The following is a 16265-nucleotide window of genomic DNA, read 5'->3' as shown; positions in this document are numbered from 1 at the left end:
GTGCTGTTAGAAGAATAATGCAGGAGATCTTATTAAAAAATTTAAATGAGATTTTATGGAATATCAGTTATAAAAATTAGCATGAAAGCCACATTTTAAAAGGCTGCCTCTAAATTTGTGCCAGTGATTTTGCAATTATTTAATACTTTGCATGTGCAAATCAGGTAAATTTCTATATGGGATGAGTATGTGAATTCTGTTTGCATTGGACAAAGGAAGTGTTATGCACACTGTAAAACTGTACACACAATTATTAGCTGTCTTGAAAAATTGGCACACTTAGTTTATGAGGGTGCTCTCTAATTCTTGTAAAAAATAAAAACCTGGTTGGCAGATTCTGTTCTAAAGATAGATCAGGATGGCTGACGACCATGGTAGCATTCAAGAGTACATCTGAAAGTTACCTTTTAACTGTACTAACAATATACTGCTTTTGTTCTGTATTTGTCCTTTCAACTTGGTTTGTGAATGATAACTGGAATTCCCATTGTGTTCTTAAAAACTTGATGTTTAGCAACACAGAATATGCAATTTAAAATAAAATGTAATCTAACAGGCAAGAATGAACCAAACTCTGTAAACTCCATATAGAATATATTACTGCTTCGACATTCCAAAAGCTGTGTGCATTTCCCCATTTGTTTTGTTTTTGGGGAAATACGATTCCCAAGAAGAGAGAGCTAGAGCTTGAAGCAGTGATTTAATTTGTTTGACTGAGTCCTGCATAATATTCAAAGTACAATAACTGAAATACATTTTTCAGCTTTTTTAGTCTGTCATCTTAAAATAAGACTTTCTTGCAACTGGAATTGTGCTTTTACCCAGCAGATATAATTCTAACGGAAAATATTATTGTTTTTTTTGTGCAATGTTAATTATGGAAAAAATGGGGAGGGTGTGATTATGCGACATTATGCCATCCTTTAACATAACAGTACAAATTATCTATGCCTCACTTTCTTGATCTTTAAAATGTGAATACCACATCTTAGTTCAAATGAAAGGCCCTCTGGAAGTGCAAAGTATGATAATAATTCAGTGTATTTATAATAATGATAAAACGTTAAAATCCCAATTTAAATTAATGTGCTATCTCTGTAAACTATTTATTATTAAAGAAATAAACATCATTTGTTTTTTTCCATGGTAGCGCAAAGAAGAAATCCCCAAGTAATATTCTACCTTTCCTCCTTTGAACAAAGGTAAAAAGTGCACATTTTCACGCATACCATCATGATGTGATCCTGTCATATTTCACTAGCCGAACAGAGCCAGTGTGAATTAGTATTTGCATGAGAGCCCTCCAACAAACACTTTGATGCTTCATGAAGCAATTTTGATGATTCAAGAGAGAGCATTCTGTCCCGTAGGCCAATATAAGGCATTTCCCTAGCATGTTGGTGGCAGTATGGAGCTGCTACAGGCACAGTCTTTCAGACGATAATCATTCCAGTTCAGGTAATTGCATTTTGTTTACCTATATTCCCTTAATTTCAATTGGATACAGTATTCTTATTTACCTTTTGGTTCTAGAGTATGATTTGCCATTTAAACAGCTGCTTCATTCCATCATGCCAGTGGCAGGTGAACTATTCTTTGTATATTTCTATTTCAGAAGGATGGTCTCAGACTCAAGTAATTAATATTTGGGAAGTGTTTCAAGAAATGTTGATGAAAGATGGTACAGAGGTGTGATTGGGACTAAATAATAGCATTCCTGCGCTTAAGCAGAGTTTACCACCAATGACTTTCTAGTAATCGTCAGTGGGGAGGGATAGCTTAGTGGTTTGAACATTGGCCTGCTAAACCCAGGGTTGTGAGCTTAATCCTTGAGGGGGTCATTTAGGGATCTGGCGCAAAAATCTGGGTATTGGTCCTGCTTTGAGCAGGGGGGGGTGGACTAGATGACCTTCTGAGGTCCCTTCCACCCCTGATATTCTATGATTATAGCCTCTTTTTGATACATTTGACAGTTTAGATTTCAGGGCTGTATTTTTAAGAGAACCTGGTGATCCTCAAACCAATGGATTTCCATTGCTGGCTAAAAGACCTTGCTCAGATTCTGCACTGACTCCCTGTGCACTCCCACTGCCCTCACCCTGTGCAACTTCACCCAGATTCAAAGGTGAGGCTAAGGGTTGATTAATTTACATGCTAGGGGGAGATTGGTCAGAAAATGTGTGTGTGCAGTGTATAAGGCTACGTCTACACTTCTGGTGGTATGTGCAGTATGTAAACTACACACACCCCTAGCACTGGTATAAATAGCACCTGCTCTCAGCAATGCTCCCCTGCTGGGCTGGGATTTGGAAGAAGTGAAAACACTTCCTCCTGGCTCCCACATGCCTCGAGGGCATGAGAGACTCCAGCTTCCCTTTCCTTGATTTCATCCAGTGCTAGAATAGGAGTGAGGGAGCAGAGCTTCTGAAGAAGAAGCAGCAGCTTAAAGAGAGAATCAGAACGGGAGCTGCAACTGCAACATCTGGGAAGACACTTATTTGAGGGGTGAAATTGGCATGGAGGTTCAGATAGAGTGGAACTAACTGGGGGAGATCAGGGCTGCATGTGTTGGTGGTGAGCAGATGAGTTCACTGGAGGGGGTCTGTGTTTGGGAGGGATCCAAGACAAGTTAAATGGTGTGTGTGCAGTGGGGAAGCAAATGAATTTATTCGGTGTGTCTCAGTATATGGGGAGAAGGAGGCAGATGAATTCACTGAGGGAGTCAGGTGAATTGTGGGGTCTTTGTGTAGGGACAAATAAATTAAGTGAGGAGAACTTATAGGGAGCAAATTAATTAGAGAAATCTCCATATTTATTGGAGGTAGCGGAATAGATTGTTTTGAAGGGAAGGATGAGAGAGTGAGGGAAACAGAAGAATTTAGAATGAGGAAAGTGGAGGCAAGCACAGGAGTGAAACCGGGGTAAACTTCAAGATGCAAAGAGAGACTTTGCCTGTCTGTACTAGGAGTTGCACTGATACAGCTTCATTGACGGCTGGACATAGTGTAACTCAGTGTATATATATCAGAAAAATACTGGGGATAAAGGGGCTGTCTGTAGAAGTTGGCAGGTGTATTACAACAGAGCTGATTTGGGAATTGGTGGGTTAATTTGTAGTTGGGGACTGCTTTATATTACAGCCTCCTGTTAGTTGTTTTACCTGTTACAACATGCTTCTACTCTCTTGGCACATAATCTACTCCACTATATTTCTCTTCCATGGGATTTGTTTCTGCTTATTCCAGGCTGTACTTGGAACAGTATTTATAGTTACAAACATACATATACTTAGCACAAAACAACTCCAGTTGTTACAAAGGTGTTAGTTACAAAGCTGCTTCTGCAAGACACGTGTGTTATTCAAAGTAGTAAAGTCAACTGAGCATAATTTGTAGAAAAAGATCAATTCTGTTTGTCAGAAGAGAACATGGAAATAGAGCTGTTCAAATAACTTTTGTTTTTGTTTCGGTATCCAAACCAAAAAATTGACCATAAAAACCATTTGGGCTGACCCGAGAGGTTTTGGTCATTTGAAAAAGTGGGGAAATTTTTTATTTCTATTGTTCAGCCACAACAATTCAGTGAATTCAACCAAAATTCACAAACTGTCAATACAAATCTGTATTAGTAAAAAAAGATTTTGCACAACAAATTTTGACCAGCTCTGCATGGAAGTATATATAAGTGACAACTAGATTTAAGGTAACTTTATCTTTAGACTTTAGAGAGAGCCTTAAAAGAGAGTCTGCTTTTATTGTGCTAGATACTAATTCAATCTTACTTCCTTTAGCAATTGCAGATGCCATGACTATGAACAGGCCTTTCTGGATTCATTTATGGATGTAGTCTAAATTTTAAACGTTGTATCTGGCTGCCCTTGTTCAGACATTAGAAACTGAATTTGTTCTAATAGCCAATTCTTTTTTTAAATCCTAGAGGAAAAAAAGCAGGATTTTAAAATGATGCTCTTCAGTAAGCAATTGATGATGCCTTGACAGTTTACCAGTCTATGGTAACAGACTCTTTATATAACCCTGAACTAAAATAGCTGTACTATATTCATCACATTTATTAGGCATGGTGATTCATCTGATGCCTTTCATTTTTTTCAGTGAAGGCAAAACGTCTTTAAAAAATGCTTTTGAAACACACAGTAGTAACTCCCTGGGGTTTGTTTTATTGTTGTTTTCAGGGTGCAGGGTGCACTGCGCTGGTGGTAGCTGTGGTTGCAAGGAAGTTAGAACTTACCAAAGCTGAAAAACATGTGCATAATTTCATGATGGATACCCAGCTAACTAAAAGAGTAAGTTATACCTGCAGATCTTTATATTCCCCCACTGAAAAAGGAATGTTGTTTAATGTATTTCTGACACTCATTGGGAAAAAAAATACAATTTTCTTTCTTGTACTTCTCTATGGGCCTTCTTCTGCAAGGTGCTGGGTGCCTTCTGGGAGTACTGAGCACCTGAACTTCCATTGACTTCAATGGAAGTTGCAGGTTCTCACTCCTAATGAGGATTTGGTACAATGACAGTAGATTTGAAGATTCTCTTCCAGCGGGACATATTGAAACTAGACCAAAGCTGGAAGGTAACTGAGGTAACCAGCAAAGAACAGAATATTATTCTGAAAGACAAGTTTATTATATATTAAACTAGATTGAGTTTTGTGCAGCATATGAGAGGAAAAAACTATAGCATATAGGTAATTATTGTCGTTCTATTAGATTATATGAATTTAAAGAGTTACATAGATTGAAATTCAAACATACACAAGTAGGAAAACTGTTCTTTGTAAAAGAACGAGAGGAGTTTCCTTACATGTGAGAACATCTTGAAAAACAGGATTAAAAATATTCACAAGTGATTTTTTTTTTGTCAAGTCTGCTATTGCTTCATTTACTGAACACATAGGGTTATTCAATCAGCCACTTGCAATAATGTAGCAATCTCATACACCCATTAAAGATATTTCATAGATAGAAACTAAAATTCAATAAGAAAAATGTTTTTAATTAATTGATTTAAAAATAACTATTTCATAAAATATAAGCATCACAGCTAAGAAGACAATGAAAATCTACAATCCAGGGAAAATATGTTTATATAAAGGGAACAAATAATAGAGTTTATGCTTTCCCATTTGATTAGTCTCATTCACTTCAGGGGGATTATTTATGTGAGAAAAGTCTGCTCAGTCAGACCCAAAAGCAGGAAAAACAACCTGGCAGATTAGGAAGAAGGTGGTGGTAGTCACATAGGTATTAAGAAACTGAACCTTGCCAGCCATGAACGTGAGTAATAGGCAGATAAAGCTCTCCCTCTCTCCTCCCCTCCCTCCCAATGTGAAACAAGGTGGGTGAAGTAATATCTTTTATTGGACCAACTTCTTTGGGGAAAGAGACAAGCTTTCACCAACAGAAGTTGGTCCAATAAAAGATATTACCTCATCTGCTTTGACTCTTTAATATCTGTAACGACACTTGAAAATCTGGGCAGTAAAATGGATTCATGCACATTTTCTAGCTCTTGTGAATTTAGCATTTCACTCACCTCTCTTTAAACCCAGTCTCTCTCTCTTGCTCTCTCTCCAAATAAATCTAAACATCAGCTCAGCGTAATATTTAAGTTAGACTCAGCGCACACTTGTGCAGTAACCTCAGTCACTCAGATAATACAAAGGAAAGGAATATTCCTGTTTCTGAATATTTGTTAGATCACAAAACACAAGACTTGGATTTTGCCATACATCACAAACTGACGGTGTCCAAAGCTAAGGAGAGAGCAAGGACTTCAGTCCTTGAGTGAGGTCCAGTGAGCCTGATTCTGCTTCCACTGACATCAGTGGCAAAACTTCCATTGACTACAGCAGTACATGATTGGGACCGTTGTCTCTGGGAGCTCCTGCTAGTTGCAGGACCCAGTTGCAGGTCTGCATTGCTCCCTTCTGTATACTGTGATTTAGCTTGAATACTGCAATGGTAGATATGATAGAGGCATAGATAGAGAGGGATAAGGAGAGAGATAAGAGCTACAATTGAATACTCTATATTTACCATAGGAAGTATCTTATCAATTAACATTAGTCATCAATATATTGAAATGCTTTGTCAATATTTGTATAAGTATTGTCAGTACCATACTGGGGACATCAGAGGGCATAGGAGAATTGAAGGTATCTTTACATTTTATGTTGTGAATATCATTTATAGAGACCCTCATTTTAGAAAAATACAAAGCAGACATGAATCATATACAGGAAACACAGCTAGAAGGTTTTGACAATATGCTTATCTCGAAGTTGAGAGACAAAAATGTGAAAACCAGAACAAAGAAAAACAAACACTTATTTGAGCATCTCTTGAGTTTATCACAGAGGAAAAGACTCTTAAATCACTATTAGAAGTGAGAGGGAGAAATCTTACAAGAAGGAAGTGACCAGAAGAAACAAACTTGTAATAGAGAAATCCATTTTTGGTCCTGTACAGTCTATCCAGTTAAATACTAGACATGTAACGTTTTAATGTCTGTTTAATATAATTTACACATACTGAGAGCACCAAATGGGTCAAGTTCCCATCAGAAACAGATGTGTTTCTCAGCCACAGAGGGAGCTGTTACAAATATCACTTTTAGAAGAAGCATAGATTTATTATATAGGCCTCATTGTCTCTGGTCATGTCATCGCATTTCCTGCGTCACTGCTGTAGTTTCATACAGCACCCCCACTCCACAGATAGCTAGGACCATGAGTGCTTCTGAAAAACAGTGTACACCAGAGAAAATTCAAAGAGACATTAATGCTATTTTTGTGAGCCTGGTGTTTTCTTTTATTAAACAGGTGAAAAATGCAGCTGCCAATGTACTCAGGGAAACATGGTTAATTTATAAAAATACAAAGCTGGTTAAAAAGATAGACCATGCAAAAGTAAGGAAACATCAACGCAAATTCTTGCAAGCTATTCATCAGTAAGTACTATTTTGGTTTGGTTTTTCTGTCCAGACTTATCTGTCCTCACCCAGAACTTTGCTCTGGGTTCTGAATTTTCTCTTTCTCTTAGAATAATGCAAAATAAGATTTTAGAGTAGTGTTTATTCACAAAAGAAACTGGGCCAGCAGTGCATAACTATGATCTGAATTTTTGTAAAAACATTTTCCTGTAATTTTCTATCATGCTTCATAAATTAGCATGAGAGATTTTTATGTTATGTTATTACCAGTAGTTTGTTGTTACTATTGTATGAATTGGCTGAAGAGCAGTTGCCTCCTTTTATCACTGTAGAAAACAGAAACGTGGCAAGTATGTCAGTTTCATTTAAAGCAAATATTTTAATCATTTCATGTCAGAATAATCTAATCCCTGTAAAATAGAGGCTATTACTGCAACTAATTTTTAATGAAAAGATAATGGACCAGATTCTCTGGCCCTTAGAGCTGCTCCAGCAGCTCAAAGGGACAAAAATGTAATTGTCCATCCTCAGCTGGGAATTTCCTTGGTATGTGGGAGTTGTCACTGGGTGTAATTGGCATAGCTGACTCTTACACACACCCCTGGCATCTAGGCAGGGACGTAGCATGGCCAGAGCATGCTGTAATCTGGCAAACCCCAGATGGCCCCTTATGAGTTTTTACCAGCATAATTTAGATCAGCCCCCAGCCTGTCCTGATCTCCACCAGGGGATAAAACCAGTCTGCGAAACAGGAGTGATAAAGACAGAGATTGAACCAGATTTTCTGCTGGGCCCAGTCGTGGTAGTAAGCTGAATCATCATAATACAGCCCATGAAACTCTGCTACATTATAAATTTGGTCTAAAATTCACAGTAAGTGTTTGTCATAAAGCAGATCCACAGCCAGGAGGATGGAGGGAGGACCAAGACTCCTCCCAACTAGACTTCTCACATCAGTAACTTCTGGGCTTCAAAGTAAAGACACATAGTGCATGGGGAGTAGCATTCCTCAACCCACAGATAGAGCATGTTAGCAGATAGTTCCCTGAGCTACATGGAATGAAAGGACTTCTGTCCCCCAAAAATGCAGATTCCAGGGGGTTGCTAGGAGGTCTGGCACTTTCACACCTGCTCTGGGACCTCCTGCGGACCCTTCCAGCTGCATGGCAACCCAGTTAATTGAAGCCTTTGGTACCTGCCATGAGCTGAGCTTCAACAACATAGTATGGAAAAGTTAACTCAGCCTCTGGGTGTACTGGCTTTTTTAATAAATTCTAAATGCAGGTTGATGTGGGCTTGTGCACATTCCATACTCACTCCCCACCCCAAGCCCTCCAACCTCTGCCCGCATGTGTGGTCCAAGCCACAGGAAGGGATGGTGTAGGCCGGCTCACATATATTCACTCTCATGGCTCAGGAGATGGGAGATCTGCAGGAGGAAATTTCTCTTCCTGTGTGGATATAGAGACTGGGAGCATAATCTGGCCCTTAATTTTCTCATATATAAATTGGGGATAATATTTCCTTCACTGCATATTAGTTAATGTTTGTACAGTGCATTTTCAAGTACTGTACAAACACTGCATGTTGGTTCATTTTAGCAAAGTTGCAAATTTTAATGTAGAACTGTTGTAAACCCTTATAGTAGAATTACTTTTATGCAAAAAGCCCACAAAAGATTAGGATTGGTAGGTTAAGAATGTGTTCTGAAATGTATTTACTCAGCATTGTCATCCTTTGCACCATTTTACATTCGTCCTTTGACCACATAGGATATTTCTTCATTTTAATCTTGTCATTTATTTTGTGTGTGTGTGTATGCAAAAATGAATTTAAAATAAAAAGCCCATCTGGCTCAATCTGCAGCTTTACACACCATTCAGAACCCAAAAGAGATGCACAAGGGTGCAGATATTTGTTCTGCATCTTCCTTAACTATTAGCAGTCAGTTCAGTTGGACTGCAGTGGTCATTTTTTCTAGTTATGCCAGTTCAGGGCTCTGAGAGCTCATGCTAATGAGTTTTCCTTTGCCCTGCAGCACTTTGCTTCTGATTCAGAAGAGTACTTTGCATTATATATTGTATTTTAGCAAAAGATGCAATGATAATCCTCTGTGCATGCAATGATAATCTGTTGGGAGTACAGCTCCAGAATGCTGCTTCCCCCCCCCCCCTTCTAGTTAGAGTACCTGGGCACAATGAAATGTTTTGGTTTCGGTTTACATCTCTTTTGGTTCATGGCAATATGTCCCTTATCCATCTTTATTCTGGGTTAGTTTTTAATTTTTTAAAACACATTATTCTCTTGTTCTACCAGAAATTATTGGACTAGTTGCAGGAATCAATGGTTGAAGGTCTATGGCCTGTGTTATACAAGAGGTCAGAGTAAATGATCCTTTCTGTCCCTTAAAACTACAAAATCCATGGAATTATTGTTTCTGGCTCTGCCTTCAGCAACTCATTGTGCTTTTTCCTCATGTAAATTAAATGGGGTGAGGGGGTGGAGAATCACAGGAACGACTAGACGTAATTAATAAATGTTATATTCTATACGGATAAGGAAGATCCATGGGTCACAGGCAGGCATAACGGAAAATGGGAAAGAAATGGAAGGCTTAATGATGTGTAACACTATTGCAAATCCCATCATTATTGTGCAAACAAATCAGGTTTAACCCATGGCTGTTGCTGATCCGTAGAAGTCAATGGTGAAACCATGGGACCTGCTGAATTGAACCCACTGTGTGCCTATGCACACCCCTCTATGTTGGTTTGTTCTAGTATATTTTACAGATTGTTTTCTTTTGTTTTGTCTTTTTATTTCAACAAAATGAAAATAGAGCTCGGAAGTAAGTTGTATGAGCTGTTCCTTTAAAATTTGCAGAATTTACCACTGTCTGCATGCAACAAATGGATTCTTTATTTGTGAATTTAATGGTCTGATTGCTGCTGTGAAAATGTGATCCAAAATCATGATCTTTGCTGTGATAAGTGAAGTTCATAAGGAAGGAATTGGAATATCCATATTTTAAGAAAAAAATAAAATCTGCCAACTTCCTTTTAATCTGGCTGTTGCAGCTAAAGAATGATCTATATGTAATAGCTGTACCTTTGCAGGCCCTAGGCCAAATTTTGTCAGCTGGTATTTCTGCTGTTCCATTATCCATAGAATTACATGGGCTTTTAGTCAGCACATAGATTAGTCCAGTGTGCTGAAGTGTAAAGAATTGGCAATTGGATTGTCCACAATATATAGTGTTTTAAGAAGCTAGAAAATAAAATCTGTATGTATCTTTTCAATTGTTTGAATAAATTCACAACAAAATACTAAGGGTATAATTCTACAGTCAAATCTGTACATCCTTATCTCTGAAAAGTATCTTGAGTGAGTCTGTTCTGGAATGTAATGTTTAACTCCTCCTTCAGGAGTTTTCCATATTCCAAAAGGGCTTAGCTACAGCTCTGTGCACCAACAGTGTTTCAGAAGATTTCAGGTGATGAAGCTTTAGGTTTGCCCCAAAAGGGGAAGCTAGCCAGCACATTGACTGAATGTCAGTCTTCTGAAAACAATTGATTCCTACCTCAGGAACAGAAATTATTACACACCTTCAGTGGGATATTTTACTCTTCACAGCTTTCTTTCAAGTATGAAGTTGGAAGTCAGTATGTTTCTACAAATTAATTGCTTAATGTAAAGATCCAAATACAAACTTCATTTGATAGCTTCTTGTGGATTTTGGAAAATTCCTGAAGTATTTTGGTTATATAAAAATTCTGACTGGAGACACAATAATTCTTCCAGCTCCTCTCTGTTTCATAGTATTTTAATGGCAACTGGAGTCACTTTCCTGAGTTCATTCTGTTGAAATTTCCAAAAAATAAGAACTGCCACTGAACAGGAATCTATTCGCTAATTATGCATACATGTCTAGCATGTTAGTTACAGTGCATGATATTTCTCCATTTGTATCATATGGTGTGACTTTTTTTAAAAACAATGTTTTTTAAGAATATCCATTAGGACCCTTGATGTGGTTAGTAGCCGAATTTCTGCTTGTCAGCTAAAATGAAACACCTTAGCAAACAATTCACACTTAAATGGTTAAATTCTCATAAACCTATTGTGGATGAGTACATCTGCAAACCACTCCCATAGCTTAATCTGGAAACCTGAGTTTGTGACAGAGAAGAATGTGGAGAAGTTTTGTAGCCTTGATCACATGGAGAGATCTGCTCAGTAATGGAATGAATCACAAAAATCTCACTGACGGTAGAATTTTGCCCTTAGAGTTTTGATTCTCTACCTGTAAAACTGAAATACTCCTGGCTTTAGGCCTAATTCTCCTTTCACTTATGCTGGTGTAACCCAGGAGCACTGAAGTCAGTGGCATTAAACCAGGGTATAACCAATATAAGTGAGAAGAGATTCAGGCTCCTAACTTTTTTTATACGAGAAATCAAAAGTTAGAGGTGTTTTAACTCTTATATACTGAAATTTATATTTGTGATACAAAACAAATCTTGTATTTTGAGTAAAAGATTATAAAATGATCCATTCTGTCACCAAAAAAAACACCAAAACCATTTATGTCAGTTGGTGTGTTTGATCAGTTTGCCATTTGCAATAAAGCTTGGTAATATAATTAATGTTATCAAATGAATGAGGGTTTTTTTTTCCTTCTCACTGTTTTTGAGTTCACAAAATCGTTGATTAAAATTGTCCATTTGTATAGGCCTTGTTGGAAATACAGGCCTTTTAACAAAGCATACTTATCTTTTTCCTAGTACAGTGTGAGAAACTGAAAGCTTGCATTCCCTCTCTCGATGTATGTGCCTAACTGTAATTAACTTAATGCAATTGCTCAAGCATCCAGAGGAAAAAATACAGGAGTTTTTACAATGCTGTAGTTTAAGCAGTGCATTTTCATGCTGACATATTAACAGCACAATTTTGAAAAATATGTTTGATATATATTTTGAAATGTATTGTTATTTAGAGGTAAGTTGCAAGTTAAATTCAGGAGGACAATAAAATTAATATAGTGACAAGTATTCTGGCTATTTAGCTGCTGGTCAGATAAAAGTTTTTTTTTTCAATTAAAAGAAACTCACTTATCACTGTATTTTCATCAGGTTCAAACACCTTCTAACCCAATCCATTTCAGACTGAACAGGGCTAATATCTGTATCTAATCATGTAGGTATAGGAAGATTCTTGACTGTTATAACATTATTGATGAAATCTGACTTGTTTTGTTTCTCTTCCTATATCTACTTGTCATGATACTGAGGCTTTAAGGAATGTTTTGGCTTTCTTTCATACAGTATGAATAAACCTTTACCTCCCTTTTTGAATTCAACTTTAACCATGACAAACAATAGTCTTGAGGACATCACATTTTCTTGCTCTTTCTTTTTTGCGGTGTTGAGGAAGCATGCTTCTCATTGTACCAGACACATAACCAGATCTGACTTACACAAAGTACTCAAGGCATTGTCCATGCAGTTATTTGTTCTTGTAAGTTATATGCATGCTCCTTAGAAGACCTAAGATGGAAAAAAAACATATCTGACCTCAAATTCCACCTTTTTAGATTACGAAGTGTAAAAATGGAGCAAAGGAAACTGAACGATCAAGCAAACACTTTGGTGGACCTGGCAAAGGTTAGTAGGCAATTACCAAACATTTCATTTGTTCTTTTGTAAATTAATATTTATCTTCTCAAAATGAATAGTTAGGCTAAAAAGCTCATCTCTTCACTGTAGTTCACAGGTACACATATACATTCTTCCTCAGTCTGTCATTATAGGAAAATAGGCCAATTGTCTTATCTGCTGTGGTAAATTTTGTTAAAGCCAGTATCATCCTGTCTGAAGTGGCAAATACTTGATACTTCAGAAAAAAGGCAAAACTCTTGTATAATGCACATAACAAGGAGCCTGATACGATGTTTAGCCTCTTTCAGGAATGGGCCAAGTTTGTGTGATGCTATATATGTGAAAGAGTAAATTGTTCCCTATATTTCCATATTATGTGAGAGGGAGCATAGCCTCCTGGTTCCAGCAAGGGACTTGCACTCAGGAGTTCTGGGTTCATGTCCAGCACTGCTAGTGTGACCTTGGGCAAGTTACATTACATCTGTGTTTCTGGTCTGGGTTCATGTCCAGCACTGCTAGTGTGACCTTGGGCAAGTTACATTACATCTGTGTTTCTGGTCCATATTTGTAAAATAGGGACAATACTTACCTATTTTGGTAGTGTGCTATGAAGCTTGATTATTTAAACTTCTTAAAACCCTTTGAGATCTTCAGATGAAAGGTGTGATTCAGGTGCAAAGTACTATTATATTATGTGCTTTCTGTAGGGAATAATAATCAGATTTATAGGACTGAGGCCGAAATGTACAAGCTTTCACATCCACATGTGTGTATATAGCAGCTGCTCGATCTGAACTTCATATGTCACTAAGCGAGAAGTGTATATATTTTAAATAAATATCTCAGACGTCTGTCCCAGATGCTTTGAATCCACATTGGTTCAGTGCTTGCCTTTATGAACAGCCTGAATCCTTCTGTATGCATCCCACTTTTGTATTGCAAAATTCCCTGACTTTCCTGAACTAAAAATAAAATAAAAACTACTGTGGATGCAATTCAAGCACTTCCTATTTATGTCAACTAATAAAGACAACAGATCTGCTCATGAGAGGTATATATAGTCGCTTTCCCTCAAGAGTTATGCCAACACCCTTGAAACACCATGCAGTGAAAAAAGAATATGGATGTTGGGCTGATTCGTCACTGCCTTTCACCTGACACTTATTCAGTTATCTGTTCATTCCCTTTCTGTGTACTGTAAACGTAACTACACTTCAGTAAATTTGCTTGCAAGGCAATAAAGGATCTGGTTGTCATTTTCAGATCACTTTAAGTGTTTATACCCAAGTCGTAACTGAACTCATCCCTCTTGTGGACATAGATAAACCACCTTAACTCTTATCTCTGTTTCATACACAGCATTCCAGTATTATGAGAAAAATACAGTACAGTAATCAAAATGACAGAAAATTATTAATGAAAAAGAATATTCTTTCATAAAGAGATTTAGCAATACAATCATGCAAATATGAATATACTTTTAAATTCAAATCTTCAAGGGATATCCCTTCTGCTTATTTGTAAAGCTAGTGAACTCTGAAAATAAATTAAACTCTATTTTATAGTGTAAGGATCATTGATTCAACAAGTCCCAGTGTAGACCCGTCATTTGTAGCAGTGAAAATAAAATTCTGTGCTTCATATTTATGATAGAGCATGTGGTTATTTTCAAAGCACTTCGTTTTACCAAATCACTTCTATTATCACTTACATTTTTGTTTTCTGGGGGGAGGGATGGTTGTACCTTTAAAGTATATTTTTCTCTTTGGTTCAGCATAAGGAGATCCCTTAACACCAGTGAGAGCTTCATGTGCTGATCAAGGGAAGAACATACTGCTTAGAACTATGAAGATCCATTTAGCACAAATATAGAAAAGGATAAAAACTCCAGAATTTATCCCATATACAGTGGAACCTTTGGACTTCCTCCATTTGTTCAATAAATCCAATATTAAGATAGCACATTTCTAAATCTCTGTACTTCGGAAAGGTCTTCTGTTTTACCCAATTCATCAACAGTTTGAAATTAAAACAGCTTCACTAAGGAATGAATGTTAACTTCATTGAATGTTGCACCAAGGAGGGATTTGTACTGAAGCCCTGAGTAAAATTACTTCATGAGACAGGTGCTTGTTGTAGTATCATCAGCCCTCCACTCATGCTGACCTTTTCTTTCAATACCAACTTTAAAGGGCAGGGAAAAAAACAAAAACAAAACCCTACTGGAATAAATACTTCATACTGAAATGTTTGCAAACCAGATCTAAAGCTCTGCTTGCATCCTCTCCTTTCAGACTCAAAACATCATGTACGACCTGATTTCTGACTTAAATGAAAGAAGTGAAGATTTTGAGAAGAGGATTGTTACTCTGGAAACTAAACTGGAAACCTTAATTGGTAGCATTCAAGCTCTCCCAGGACTGATTAGCCAGACAATCAGCCAACAACAGAGGGATTTTCTTGAAGCTCAGATACAAAATTATGACAAACATGTTGCCTACAGTGCTGAGAGATCACGATCTTTGTCGAGACGGAGATCCTCCTCCACAGCACCACCGACTTCGTCAGAGAGTAGCTAGAAGAGAATACGTTAACCACAAAATAAAGACTTTTTGCCATCATATGGTCGATATTTTAGCTTTTATTGTAAAGCCCTATGATTCTAATCAGTGTTATCTTGGTTCTGATGTCAGAATCCTGGAAACCTGAACACAAAGTTTTAGGCCAAAATGAGTGAGAACTTTTTTTTTTCCTGTCAGATGCACAGTGAATGCACCTATTATTGCTATATAGATTATTCCTCCTGTAATTTCACTAACTTTTTATTCATGCACTTCAAACTTTACTATTACAGTATATAATATAATAAAAAGGTTAATTTCTGCACATACTGCTTGGTCATTTTGGCTTCAACATTCTTAAATATTTATTAAGCATTATTTTAAGGCCAAATACAGAAGATGATTCTAACCAAAGAAGGACAAAGTTTAAGCGGAATTAACCTTCACATGTGAACACTGATTTTCTAAACTCAGCCCACAGGGGAGAAAAAAACAATTAATTTTGCGTATGTATAATCACTTGAGAGGGACAATGTTAACTTGAATTTTTTAAAAGCGAACATTTAAAAAAAAATTCTGCTATACCCTTTATAAAATGTTCCATGAATTTTTTTTAAAGTATTATTTTTATTAGCGGGGGGAGGGGAGGGTTCTGCTCACCTCTTTATGTTTATAAAGGCCTTTTTCAATAGTGGGAAACTATTTAACTTCCTATACAGTGAAGTTGACTATTCATAAAATGCTGCAAATGCACAAAGTAAGCACAGTAAAAACACAGAGGGGAAATAATTCATGCAGTTATAATCAGTTTAGGAGTGACTTGTAACTATAGCAGATACAATATTTCTAGACAGATATGATTTTCAAGTCGATAGTGTCCCTCTAAATTACTCTGCATTTTCAATGTGCGTTTCAAAACGGTGTTTGTTTTGTTTTTTGTTGTTTTTGTCATTTATCTCTGTATGGTGGGAACAAGCTACAGAGAAAAGCCTGTGTCATAGCAGCTCAGTGCTAAATGTCATGTCACATTTAGATAATCGCTTTGATTTCAACTATATATCAAACTAACAGAAATGAAGTAAGGATTAACCTAAGAG

At 37.0% G+C, this 16265-nt stretch overlaps 1 protein-coding gene across 3 annotated transcripts in view; it reads left to right on the top strand.

The window, feature by feature from the left end:
• KCNN2 (potassium calcium-activated channel subfamily N member 2) overlaps nt 1-15485 on the top strand; it is a 189246-nt gene extending 173761 nt beyond the window's left edge. Inside the window, exons 7-11 of one of the 3 annotated variants that reach the window (XM_030567051.1) lie at nt 4193-4303; nt 6841-6968; nt 9790-9798; nt 12544-12613; nt 14902-15485. In XM_030567051.1, coding sequence (XP_030422911.1) covers nt 4193-4303; nt 6841-6968; nt 9790-9798; nt 12544-12613; nt 14902-15186 — 603 coding nt within the window. In that variant the 3' untranslated portion in view covers nt 15187-15485. The remainder of the gene's footprint in view (nt 1-4192; nt 4304-6840; nt 6969-9789; nt 9799-12543; nt 12614-14901) is intronic. The other 2 variants (XM_030567053.1, XM_030567054.1) reach the window with 2 other exon arrangements.
• The last annotated feature ends 780 nt before the right edge of the window (nt 15486-16265 follow it).

This window comes from Gopherus evgoodei, chromosome 6 (genome assembly GCF_007399415.2).
Source record: "Gopherus evgoodei ecotype Sinaloan lineage chromosome 6, rGopEvg1_v1.p, whole genome shotgun sequence".
Classification (NCBI taxonomy): domain Eukaryota; kingdom Metazoa; phylum Chordata; order Testudines; family Testudinidae; genus Gopherus; species Gopherus evgoodei.
Note: the sequence above shows the minus strand (reverse complement) of the source record. Positions and strands in the feature narration are given on the sequence as shown.